We start from the raw sequence: 13,767 nt of genomic DNA, 5'->3' as shown, positions 1-13,767 counted from the left end.
AAGTTGGATACAAAATGGCACTGATACCCTGCCTAGACTCTAATGAAATGGTTAGTAGTCATAATAGGAACAAAAGGCACAAGCCTCATTTAAGTAGCTTTGGTTGTGACTTCTGCATTAATCAGCAAAGGGCCCTTCTCTTAGCTGAAAATAACTTTGTTTATGGGAACTTTAGGCCAGAGAGGGAGCCTTTCCTAAAGTTTCTTGTTCTTGTTAGGCAAAAGTTTAAACTCAAGTCCCTGTTTGTTAAGTAATAATGTAAAAGAAACTGTTAACTTAGAATTACCTTCAGATGGAACATCTTACCTCAATCATCTAATTCCAAACAATGGTATGATTTCATGTTATTTTATTCTGTTCTTGACCTAACTTTTTTCATCGTAACCTGCCAAATATCATAATTTTTCATTTAATGGAAATTTACTTCATGGTTAATTTTTCAAACAAAATTGTGTTTTAAGACAGAAAAAAATGATCATACCTATATTGATAACTTAGTATTTTTGATGCAAATTTACTGGATATTTTTTAAGTTCATAGGCCGGATTTGGGACTGCTTCTTTCTTTTGTAGCAATGAAGTTGAAAGAATGATGGAAAGGCATGAACGCTCTAAGCCTGAAATGTTTGCAGAATTGCTGCAAGCAGCAAATACAACCGATGACTATAGGAAATGTCCTGTAAGTATAATTTGGAGAACATTAGTGTGCTTCTGTATTTGTAAATTTGAAAATAGACATTCAGAAATTACCATGCAAATATTAATTATATTTGGAATTAATTTGAAGAATTTATTTTTTCAGTGTTTTCTTAGGTAACTCTTTATACCATATGAGCTCTTATTTCTTTAAAAACTTTAACACTGTGAAGGATTTAAGGTAGCATATGTTGATTAAGTTCTGAAGTCTATCATTTGACTAAAGAGAGAATTTTTCTTTAGAGAAATTTTTTGTTTGTAACAAAAAACAAATTTTTTGTTTTTCTTTAAATAAACATTACAGATGGTATTATTCTTCCCTCATGTAACATTATTATGGCTTCATTATAATGGCTTCAAGGGCTTTATATCTGCTTTTTTTTAGGTTGACTTCTTGTTTTAACAGATTTACAAAAATACCAAAGAAAAGTACTTTGATTTAAAATAAACTTTATGTTTAATCAATAACTAAGACAAATACTTTGCTAGAAGTCTATTTTAATATGCTGAAGAAATAAATTTCTGATACATGTTAAGATTGTTATTGCATAATACAAACTGTATAAGGCATTACCTGTGGTATATCTGTTTTGATAATTTCAAAAGTTGTCTTTTGTGTTTTTCTTTAGAGTAACTGTGGCCAAAAAATAAAAATTCGGCGTGTTTTAATGAACTGCCCAGAGATTGTTACAATTGGTTTAGTCTGGGACTCTGAGCATTCTGACTTGACCGAGGATGTTGTTCGGAATCTCGCAACACATCTTTATCTTCCCGGGGTATATCAACTCTTTTCATTCTCTTCCTTTTTATTTTTAAATTTCTCTAAAACATCTTCATATATTATAAGGCACTTTGTTTTTCAGAACTAAATTTTCTTTCTAAAGGAAATAATTTGCAGATGTAATTCTGATAAAGTTAATCAAATTAGGCTAACTGGAATGCCTTTCTTGCTTAGACTAGGAATGGCTTTCAGGTACAAACTAAACCATCACACGCTCTATCCCTGTATCACTGTAGAGTGATGACGATATGATACTGCATGTGTGTGTGTATGTGTTTGTGTGTGTTTGATAATGATTATAAATACAAATATTAAGCTAGAAAAATTTAAGATTTAAAATTCATCTACAGCTCTGATCTCTTAGTATTCTTTTTACTATCTTAATATATTTTGAATTGGTTTATATTACAATTAAACTTTTAAATAGTTATCTTGAGGTAGTATGTTTAATGTATGTTAAAATATGTGATTCAATCATGAATTATCAGGAAATGTGTAATTTACCTCACATTTTGAGTTTATGTATGTAAAGAGTAAATTCTGTGTTAGAGATACTGTACTACTAAACTAAGTTGTAGTAAATACATTTTATTGGACTTAATGTTTCTTGTGGACTAATTGAAAGTAGTAATTCTGTTAACAGTGCAATGTGGTGTCTTTAGTATTAATATAATATCAGTTTGGGGCAGTATGCATGAGAAATATTTTTCATAGAGAATCAAATGCATGACTCATCAAATAATTGTTCCTCATTTTCAAAAAGATACAGTATTAAATATACATTATTTTTAAACAGCTTTTTTATAGGGTTACTGATGAAAATGCCAAAAATAGTGAACTTCACCTTGTTGGCATGATTTGCTACACTAGCCGACATTATTGTGCCTTTGCTTTTCATACCAAGAGTTCCAAATGGGTATTTTTTGATGATGCAAATGTGAAAGAGGTAAGTGACGCTTTACTAACTGGAATGTTTATTGTGATTTTTACTTTTTAGGAATAAATGATATAATAATGAAATAATTATATAAAATAATTATTATATGTAAGTATTTATGTAAAATAGTAATAAGTGAATTTAATTATAATAGCATCATTAAAGCCCTCCAGTATTAAAAATTAGAAAGCCAAATAGATGAAGCAACTGCTTTAGACACCAGACGACAGGCAGTTGAACAGAAAAAAGGGAAACCAACAAGATGAACCCTACAATGATCCCTGCCTACTGCCTAGAGGTAGTTTCTGGATTGCAGTGCAGCGAGGGAGAACCCAAACGAAGCCTAGTAGTCTCACTGAGTTGAGGAAACCGAAATTAGAGTTCAAGGAGACCAAGATGGCTAAAATTTGCTGGACAGATTACCAGAAAGAAAGCTGCACAGAGGGAAGGTTCTGGAGATTGGCAGAGGGATTCCCTTTAATCTTTGGCTGAATAGTGATCCACCATGTGTAGGGTAAATGAGCACAAGGTGGCAGAAGGGACCACTGGAAAACAATTCCCTAAACTCATACGGGGCTAGAATAGTTTGCATCCGTACTAGCAAGAGTGGATACACAGGACATCAAGTTGAATCCTCAGAAAAATAGCACCTTAATAGTGGGGCTAAATTATTCCTAGACTGAAGATTGCTCTGGACCTGACATAAAAAGCTTAAAATGATGCCTTCAGAGGGCCAAGATGATACCATATGACATAACACATAACTACATGTCAGAAATTTAAAAGGAAAACAAAATAGTTCAATAGCCAAAAATGTAAAATTCAGTGAAATTTCAATATGCCATTTCAAAATAGCATTCACTAAAAAATTACCAAATATACAAAGAAGTAGGAAGACATGACCCATGCCCTGAAGGAATATCAGTAACAACAGACCTTCTCTGCCATTTCACTTCTTCAAATCACATGAAATGGGGTGAGCAGGCAGAGTAGGGAAATGGAGCACACCTTCTTTTCTCTCAGCAACTTCATCATCAGCACCTCAAAAATGAGGGTTCATACTAATAACTGATCTCGGAGGTCAGTTCCAGGCCAGATCTGATATTAAATTGCCTTAAGATAAAAAAAAAACCAAAAATGACAGAAGTAGACATATCAGATAAGAAGGTTAAAACTGCTGTTTGGCTATAGAGAGATTTATTAGATAACAGTCCGTAAACATGGACCATAAAACTAGCTGATAAATTGGACTTTGTCAAAACTTTTGCTCTTCAGTAAGGTACTGTTAGAATGAAAAGACAAACTATAGACTGGGAGAAAATATTTGTCAAGCATATATCTAATAAAGGCTATATTCAGAATATATAAAGAACTTTTTTTTTTAATTTATGTATTTAATTTAGTTATTTTTGGCTGCGTTGGGTCTTCGTTACTGTGCGTGGGCTTTCTCTAGTTGCGGCGAGTGGGGGCCACTCCTCGTTGCGGTGCACAGGTTTCTCATTGCGGTGGCTTCTCTTGTTGCAGAGCACGGGCTCTAGGCACACGGGGTTCAGTAGTTGTGGCACGTGGGCTCAGTAGTTGTGGCTCACGGGCTCTAGAGCGCAGGCTCAGTATTTGTGGCGCATGGGCTTAGTTGCTCCGTGGCATGTGGGATCTTCCCGGACCTGGGCTCAAACCCGTGTCCCCTGCATTGACAGGTGGATTCCCAACCACTGCCCCACCAGGGAAGCCCAAGAACTCTTAAACTCAATAATAAAAAGACAAATCAATTAAAAAGTGGGCAAAAGATTTGGACAGTTCACCAAAGAAGATATATGAATGGCCCTTGAAATGATATTCAGTACATCATTAAGCACAAAGAAAGTACAAATTTGATTCACAATGAGATTGCATTACTCACCTATTGGAATGCCTAAAATTAAAAAGACTGACCATACCAAGAGCTGGCAAGGACTCTCGTGAGGCTGATGGAAAAGCAAAATTTAACAATCACTTTAGAAAACAGTTGGTCAGTTTCTTATAAATTTAAACATAAACTTATCATACAACCTAGCAATTCCACTCCTGTGAAAGCATGTATCCATACATAATTTGTACTTCAATGTTCATAGTAGTTTTACTCATAGTAACCAAAATTGGAAAAAACTCAAATGTCTATCATCAGGTGAATAGATAAAGAAGTTGTACAACCATACAATGGAATATAATCATCAGCAATAAAAAGGAATGAACTAGTGATACATGCAACAATGTAGAAAAATATCAAAAGCATTGCGCTCAATGAAAGAAGTGAGACACAAACAGCTAAATAATATGATTCCGCTTATATGAAATTCTAGAAAAGGAAAAAATAAAGTGACAGAGTAGACCATTGGTTGCCAGGCATTGCAAAGGGGTACAGGGAGAGTTTTGGAAGTGAGGATTACATGATTGTAGACATTTATCAGAACTCACTGACTTGTACAGTGTAATTGGATGGTTTTATTTTATTAAATTATACTCAATAAAGCCAGTGAAAAAATTTGGAAATTCATATTCTTAAGTCCACACTTTGCTTGAATTACTTAGTACTTTGATATGGCAGTTTATTAAGAAGTTCCATCTTGAGTCAGTATGCAGCAACATTTTGGCACTCCTATTTTGCATTCTCATAGTTTAAATTGTCAAAATTTGAAGGAAGAACTGGGTAGTCACTCTTTGAGTTTCAGGTTTGTTTTGTTTTCAAACTACTCTAGTTCTTCAAGTATCTCAGAATCCCAGGTAAAGAGGGTAAACAGCTAAAAATGTATAATTTGAACAAACTCCTCAGAAAATTTTTTTGAAGACCCCTTCCTTCTCTAATAAAAAGCTAATATTCTAGAATGCTTTGTTTTTTGTTTCATTGGTTTTGTTTTGTTTTTAAATGAACTGTATAGAGATATAATTTACAAACATTAAAATGTACCCATTCTAAGTGTATAGTTTGCATTTTGACAACTGTATACATGCCTGTTTAACCTCCACAATCATTGTATAGAACGTTTTCATCACTCCAGAAAATCGTGTCACGTCCCTTTGCTGTCCCCAACCCTGGGTCCCAGGAAATCATTGATCTCATTCTACAGTTTATGTGAATGGTCTCTTACAATAGACATTCTCTGTGTTTGGCTTCCTTTGCTAGGCATAATATCTTTTTTTTTTAATTGCAAGATACTTTATTTATTTATTTTAAAACAGGTCACAACACTAAGCTTCTGGCCCATTCTGCCAATGCACAAGCTACAAATGCTTGCTCAGCAGTTGAGGGGCACACTTTAGTAGCATGTTTGAAAAGTGAATAAAAATCCATGTAAAACAAATGTTCAAATAGTTTCCATAGGAACACAGATAAGTGTGACCCCATCACCTAGTCTTACACATCGTTGCATCTGTGCCAACCCTATTTACATAGACATCTCAAAACTGGCAGAAATTAAGTTAAATGGTCCCCCCCAAACCCTTAAATCAAGCTAAACTCACAGTTAACAGCTACAAGAATGGTATCTACACATTAATATGAGCTGAAGCACAGGCTTCTGGGTGCTGTTTCATTCCACCCTCCCAAGCACAGGACACAGGCAGAGTGCCAACACCCTGCTCCTCTACTCTGAGTGGGAAGTCGTGGTTCTGTATTTGCTGCATCAGTTGCCATGTTGGCCCTGACATAACGTAGTAGATGATGTCAGTCTCTGGAATCCATTGAAAGTAGAAGCAGCAGCGACAGTATAAGCACCCATGTTTTCAAAGAGCATCCAATCACCCACATGCATCTTGGGCAAGTTACAGCGCTCAACAGTGCGATCCAGGCCATCACAGGTCGGTCCCCAGATGCTACATGAATAATACATCACATCTGGTTTGGGTCTCTTCTGCAGACCCAAGAAGAGTCTTGGGTCTTCTTGTGCATGATCAAAGAGGATGCAGTTGAATGATCCATATACTCCATCATTCACATAATACATAAATGTTCACTCAACTCATCTTCATCAGAGCCTGTCTGTTCCTTTAATACGAGTTTTTTTGGCAATGATATTAATTGCTAGTGTGAAAGCTGATGCAACATAGTATCTTCCTGGCTCAGCTATGATTCTCACACCGGAGTCTGATGGAAAATACTTGTCCAATGCTGGGTTGATTACACTGGTGATCTCTTCAAATTTAAGCTTTACATCCTCAGATCCAGGAAAGCCACCACCAATATCAAGCAGATACATGTTGAAACCAACCTCAGCTCCCATGTCAAAGACACAACGGGCATCAGAGATGGGCTGCATGAAGGTCCCTGGATCAGTAGAACCACTTCCCACGTGGAAGCTGACACCAATGACATCAATAGCTAGCTCTTTCGCCCGTTCCAAAAGAAGCCTGCTGGTTTTGACTGTGGCACCAAATTTGACACTGAGCCTATAGACTGCTTTGGAATCATCCGTGGCAATCCTCAAAACCAACTTGGCCTTTGGATGTGCCCTGGCAACTTTCATCAACTCAACTTCACTATCAAAAGTCATCATCTGGACTCCATTATTGGAAGCGTATTAAATCTGAGACACTTGTTTATAAGGATTTGCATAGAAAATCCTCTCTGGAGGCACCATGAGACTCTGCGCCAACTGGATTTCAGTGTTGCTGGCACAGTCAAATCCTATCCCTGTGGCAGCTAGGGCCTTCACTATGGTTCTGCTATCACTGCATTTGACTACATAAAAGGGGGTGACCCGAGGAAGAGCTTTAAACCAGCTCAGATGTTTCTTTAGAATGTCTCCCAGGTCCGCAACATAGAAGGCATCCTTATCGTCAGAAGAAGAAACTTCATTAATTTTTTGGTCCACAATGGCCTTGGCAGTAAAGCCTTCATCTAAGAAATGGCAGTCAAACTCTTCATTACTAAAGTTGTTCATGGTTTCTTGATATCTTTATGGGAAGCTAAGAGATGAAATTTAAAGAAATTATGCCAGCTTTTCACAAAGGCAATTCTCCAGGAATTCCAAGTCCCACTGAAGATGCGTGTGCCCTCGGTACAGCAGTGGAAATGTTCTGACAAACGCACAACCTGCTGTCCACCTTAGAGTGCACGGGCGCCGCGGGCAGACCCCATGGAGACGAGACGCAGCCGCCGCCACCAAGCGAGCAGGACCGCCGGCCAGCCCGCTGGGGGGTCCCCGCCGCCCCCGTCAGCCGCCTCGCTCCCTCCCTCCCGCGGAGAACCGCCGGCCTGAGGTGGCGCCGGAGCTCTGGCAGAGGGGCAGCAGCGGCGGCAGAGCCTAAAGGGACTGACCGGCATAATATCTTTTAATATTCATTCATGTTGTGTGTATCAGTGCTTCATTTTTATTGTTGTGTTACATTTTATGACTGTAACAATTTATCCATTTACCTTTAGAGGTATGAACAGTCTTTGCGTGAACATATTATTTTCTATTACGCTCAGATAATACCCAGAAGTGGAATTTCTGGGTTGTACAGTAAGTGTATGTTAAAATTTACAAGGAACTGGCAGATTGATCTCCAGAGCAGTTGTACAATTTACATTCCTGCCAGCAGTGTACTGGGAGTTCCAGTTGCTCCACATTTTTAGCAGCACTCCACGCTGGTAGTCATCCTAACGTTAGCCCTTCTAGTGAATGTATAATGTTATCTCACGGTGGTTTTAATTTGCATTTCCCTTATGATTAATAATGTTTTGAGTATCTTTTAATGTGCTTATTGGCCATTCTTATGTCTTTTTGGTGAAGTGTCCAGATGTGTTGTACATTTTTCAAATTGGATTATCTTATTAATGAGTTATAGTAATTCTTTATTCTGCTCACCAGTTCTTTATTAGATGTCTGTGGCTTTTTCTTTTTTTTTTCCTCCATTTTCTTAATGGTGTCTTTTAAAGAGCAGAACTTATTAATTCATTTTGATGAAACCCATTTTATAATTTTTTCTTCTGTGATTCGTTTGATGTCCTATCTAAGAAATTTTTACCTTCCCCAAGTTTGTTAAAATTTTCTCTTTTGTTTTCTTCTATAAGCTTTATAGGTTTTTTAAGACTCGTTCTGAGTTAATTTTTGTGCTTTTAGTGGAATGGTGTCAACATTTTTTCATACGGCCATTCACTTGTTCCAGCACCATTTGTTGAATAGACTCTTATATTTCCCCATTAAATTGCTTGAAGTCTTTGTCAAAAGTCAATCAACATGTATGAATAAAGCCTTTAAAAATTTGATAATCTAGATCTTGATATAGAAAGTGTACAATCTTGCCCATCAGTTTTTTAATGATAATGTTTATATGATTTTTATCTAGACTAGTTACTAAATAAAATAAAATTAATCATATAGTATGATGAACAGTTGAACTGCTAGTGTCTGAGTGTCTTTAAAATTTTTTAATATACAAAGTAATTCAGTCTCTGCCTTTTCATGTAACACATTGATTACAAGGTTTTGTTTTGTTTCTATTCATTTGTAATTTTTTAAGGTTGGAACTAGATGGAAAGATGTGGTCTCCAAGTGTATCCGATGCCACTTCCAACCACTGCTTTTGTTTTACGCAAACCCAGATGGCACAGCAGTTTCCACTGAAGATGCACTCAGGCATGTCATCAACTGGTCACATCATAAATCTGTTGCAGAAAATATAGGTAATTGTTTAAAAGTTCTTTTTAGTGTTTTTTGTTATCACAATCACACTAGGAATACTAATATACTGAATATGAAATGAATGTTGAAGATAATTTCAAAATTTAGTTTCAGTAAAGTGGAGTTCAGGAAAATTCTAATACTTAGAGTTAGTCTTTATAAAGAAACCTTTCCTCATCTGTGGCCTCAGAAGCACCTTCAGCAGCCACCCACGACTATGGTCACACAAACACAGGAGGGGATACTTGGCTGGTAGCTCTTACTAGCAGTAAATATTGAGATTTAAAGTGAGTTAGTACACTGGAAAAGTCCAAATCAGCGAGGCCATTTTTGAATGCCTTACAAAGCATGTAGAAGTCCTTAAAAGATGTCAGTCCTCTAAGTTTTTAAGTAATTTTCTCTATATTATTAAAAATGTCTGAAAAGATGATTCAAATATCTCTTCTGCTGGTGGAGAGGAGGAAGGGGATTATACATTTTTGTTGGTCTTTTTAAGGATGTGAAAAGCCCTCAATTCATAAGTCGGAGAATTCAAAAGAAAATGGATTTGGTGATCAGACAAAACAGAGAGAAAATCAAAAATTTCAAGCAGATAGTATTTCATCATTTAATCGGAGCCACATTCAAACAAGTGGCAGTAGAGGAACAGGTATGTATTTAAATTGTCATTTTTACATTGTCCTTGAATAGTTAAGCTTCCCCCTCTCTTCATAGTTAAGCTTCCCTCTTCCTTCACTTACTGAATCTGTAATTCTTGGTAAGGACCAAGAGGAGAGTCCTTAACTAGCTTTCCTTGGCCATGAAGAGAAAATAAAAAGTAGAAACAAAATTTTGTATTTTGACTTAAGCATTTCTCCGAGACCCGTAGTTTTATTTGAACAGTTTGACGCGACTAGTGTTTGAGTTTCTCCATGCACTCAAGGCTGTACATAGTAGTAGGGTGGAGGCAATCTGGACTATCACCAGAGAAAGCTATGATATGGCCTTTCCTTCAAGGAGTTAATTGTTAACTTGTAGAGGAAAAACATTTAGTTAATAATTTGGCTCATATGCCAAAATTAAATGTAGTATTAGTGAATGCAACAATAGTTTGAAGTTACTATAGTTGTAGTTTATTTTTAACCTCATTTTTATTCAACTCTCTCTTGTTATTATCATTCCACAACTTTAATTTTCACAATCCAAGATCTGTGATTAGGATCCAACATGAAACAATCACAGCATGATGTACAGTTATGGTTTAGAAATATGCAAAACTCTAATTGGGTGGACGTTGAGGATGATTTTGTAAGGAACTTTTAAATATATTAATGAAATAATGTCTAACCCTAAAAGTAACCCATTTAATCAAGGGTGATAAGATTCAGAATTAACAATTACCATTTACGATAAATGCTTTTAAAAGTTCTTAATGGAACTTTTTCCATTTTATGTATTATTGATACTCTTATCTTAAGCCATTATCTATTTTTCAAAGATACCTACTTTTACTAGAAACTGTATGTGTTTAAGAACACAGACACTGGAGCCAGGCAATTTGTGTTAATAATCCTGCTTCTACACGTACAAGCTATGTGAACTTGGGCGAGTTCTTAACTTCTCTATGCCTCTGTTTCCAAATCCAAAATGAAGATAGTAATTATACCCACCTCAGAGAAGTATTGATAAATGAGTTTAGACACTTAGAATAGCACCTGACACATACTAACCACTCAGTTACCTTTAGCTCTCATTATTTCAAGAAAAGTTCTCTTGTTTTCCTTTACATTCGCCGTAGAGCTATACATGAAGTTTTAAAACACAGCTTGCATCTCTATTGTCAGCATAAATCACATTGAGTTTTTAGTTAAGCATAAAAATGATTTCATTGTATAGTTTAATCTGTATTTTGTTAGTATATAGCATCTTACCTTTTAATATAGTTCAATTTGTACTTTTATTGAGCGATTTGAAAAATGATCTGTATCATTATTAAAGAATGGTTTCTTTTACAGTTAAGTCAAGTCACAATGATCAAAGGGAAAAAATAAAAGACATTTCCAGAGAATGTGCTCTAAAAGCCATTGAACAGAAAAACTTACTTTCCTCACAAAGGAAAGATTTGGAAAGGGGACAAAGAAAAGATTTGGGCAGACACAGAGGTAACTTAAGAACTTACAGCATTCATTGGAAAAGAGGCAGCTAAAATCTTATTTTAAAACTAAGTTTTATAATTTAATACAATTTAATATAATTTCTTTATATATTATATATATATTTATTTAGATATTATGTATCTTAGTATGATTTCTTTACTATACCTATTAAACCTATAAATGTAAAGTTTTCCTAGTTCTTATTCAATTCTAGCCTGGAATACTTGTGTTTTTTATGTTTCAACTTTACTTTTAACTATAAATTCAATTCACCCGTATGGTACATTCAAATAATAAGGAAGGTTATAAAATTAAGTGAAAAGAACTTCTTTCCCTGCAACCCTTGACCTTCGCTCTGTTCCACTGTTAATAGTTTCCAGTTCATTATGAGCACGTCTTACTTTTTATGGTTTTATGCTCTTTTCTTTATGGACATAGTATAGTTTAACTGATATTGCTAGACTTTAGAACTTGATTTAAGATTCTTGCTGCAGTGAAATCCTTTCACAGGTACTTTTTGCATACAGCCATTAGCATAAAATTCTTTCAGAATAATTGCTGGCTTTAGGGTATGTTTATTTATTTTCAACTTTGGTAGGTGTGGCTCAGTTGTCCTCCTAAAATACAGTGACAGTCTGCACTCCCACCAACAGTGATTAGATGTCTGTTTCCAACAGCAGTTGGTTTAATACATTTTAAATCTTTACCAATATAATAGGTGGGAAATACTTTTATTTTTATGGTTTTTATTAATTATGAATGAGATAGAATAGTTTTTTTTAATTGCTTTAATTATCTTATGATCTACTTTAGAGAGCATTTTTAAAAATCATTATATAACCATTTATGTTATGATTTACTTATTACTGTTTAACATTTCTTCTCAAACAAGGTATTTGACTTGTGACTAAAAAGTGGCTCTGAAGAGTAGTTCATTTGTATCTTTATTTACCTATTTATTTTTAAAGATTTGGTTGATGAAGACCTTCCACATTTCAAGTCTGGATCACCTCCTGCCCCAAATGGCTTTAGACAATATGGGAATCCACATCTATATCATATTCAAGGAAAAGGACCGTGTAAGCATGACCGAATTGCCCATCAGAGTCGAGCTTCTGCACAAACATTAAGTTCAAGTAAATCCCAGATTCTTGCTTCAGGAGAGAAAATAACTGGCAAATTTAAGAGTGACAGTGGTACTGGATATGATACAGACAGTAGTCAAGATTCTAGGGATAAAGGAAGCAGCTGTAATGGCAGCACTAAAAGCCGAAATCGAGGTTGGAAACCTATGAGAGAAACATTAAATGTCGATAGTATTTTTAATGAAAGTGAAAAAAGGCAGCATAGTCCAAGACATAAATCAAATATTAGTAACAAATCTAAATGTAGCAAAGATCAGAGTTTTAACAGTTGTCCAAAAGAGAATCCAAAGCAAAAATGTTTAATGACTATATATGAAGATGAAATGAAGCAAGAAACAGGAAGCAGGAGTTCCCTTGAATTTAATGGAAAAGGAGCAGAGAAAAATAACGCCCTCAAAGAAACTAAAGTTCATGGTGACAATTGGCAGATGCAAAGGACAGAGTCTGGATATGAAAGCAGTGATCATATCAGTAATGGCTCTGCTAATTTGGACTCACCTGTTATTGATGGAAATGGTACAGTGATGGATATCAGTGGTGTTAAAGAAGCCGCATCCTTCAGGTAATACACAAGTTATATGAATGATTTCCCCCCACCATTCTCTCTTTTTAGTTATTTGAAGTAACTTTCAAAGGTTGGGGTCAGTTAAATGAAAAGGAAAGAGCTTGAGCTCAGAGTATCCTGGGATATTGCAGGTTATTTGATATATCAAGTTTCTATTTTTAATAGTTATTTCTTGATTCCCAGAATAACAACTGTTTATTTTGGGGAAATTTAGAAAGTAAAATACATTATCATTGTTGCCACTAAAAACTATTGATGTATATATACTACAGGTTTTAAACCATAGATTTAAATTGGTGTATCTCAGTCATTAAGCTAATTGTTTAATTCTTCAACCTAGTTAATGTTCATTATCCCATTTCTAACATATGTAGCTCAGAACTGGGGTTATTTTCTTCTGTCACAACCCAGTTCCATGAAAGAGATATTTTTCCTTTAGCAAGTATTAAAGAATACAGCCAAATAACTAAGTTTGTGTTCAATTAATTCTTAATTAATTCTGAAATCATTTATTATATTACTGTTAGCAGTCTATTTGCAGTTCTCTGTGTAACCTCTAAAACATGTCCGCCACTTAGGTCAATTTAGCCACTATTTCTGCTCTTAATCGATCTAAAGCATCTTAATTTGATGTTAGCTGGTGTTTTATTACATTCATTATTGAAAAGCCAGATTTGCAAAAAACGACCACTCATGTTTTACCGAAATAATCACTGTAATAAAGACTTGGGACGCTTTTTTACTTTGCAGGGTAATTTCATAATACCTCTTCAAAAGGGGTAGCCTAGGGTATTAGAAAGATCAGGACCTCGTAATCAGATAGGCTTGGATTTTAATTATTGGGCAAATTAATTTGACTTTCACAGCC

General features: G+C 35.3%; 1 protein-coding gene and 1 pseudogene across 3 annotated transcripts in view; one reads left to right on the top strand and one right to left on the bottom strand.

Moving 5' to 3' along the window:
* USP53 (ubiquitin specific peptidase 53) overlaps positions 1–13,767 on the top strand; it is a 70,114-nt gene that overhangs the window by 34,256 nt on the left and 22,091 nt on the right. The window contains exons 7-13 of one of the 2 annotated variants that reach the window (XM_082645845.1): positions 573–678; positions 1,325–1,471; positions 2,273–2,422; positions 8,894–9,056; positions 9,551–9,703; positions 11,049–11,195; positions 12,158–12,896. In XM_082645845.1, coding sequence (XP_082501971.1) covers positions 573–678; positions 1,325–1,471; positions 2,273–2,422; positions 8,894–9,056; positions 9,551–9,703; positions 11,049–11,195; positions 12,158–12,896 — 1,605 coding nt within the window. The remainder of the gene's footprint in view (positions 1–572; positions 679–1,324; positions 1,472–2,272; positions 2,423–8,893; positions 9,057–9,550; positions 9,704–11,048; positions 11,196–12,157; positions 12,897–13,767) is intronic. The other variant, XM_082645846.1, reaches the window with a different exon arrangement.
* Positions 5,640–7,773, bottom strand: LOC309795560 (ornithine decarboxylase-like; annotated as a pseudogene). The gene has a single exon. The product of its transcript is annotated as an ornithine decarboxylase-like (transcript).

This window comes from Mesoplodon mirus (assembly GCF_964341445.2).
Source record: "Mesoplodon mirus genome assembly, chromosome: 2".
Lineage (NCBI taxonomy): Eukaryota > Metazoa > Chordata > Mammalia > Artiodactyla > Ziphiidae > Mesoplodon > Mesoplodon mirus.
The sequence above is the reverse complement of the archived record's forward strand: the minus strand, read 5'-3'. Positions and strand labels throughout refer to the sequence as shown.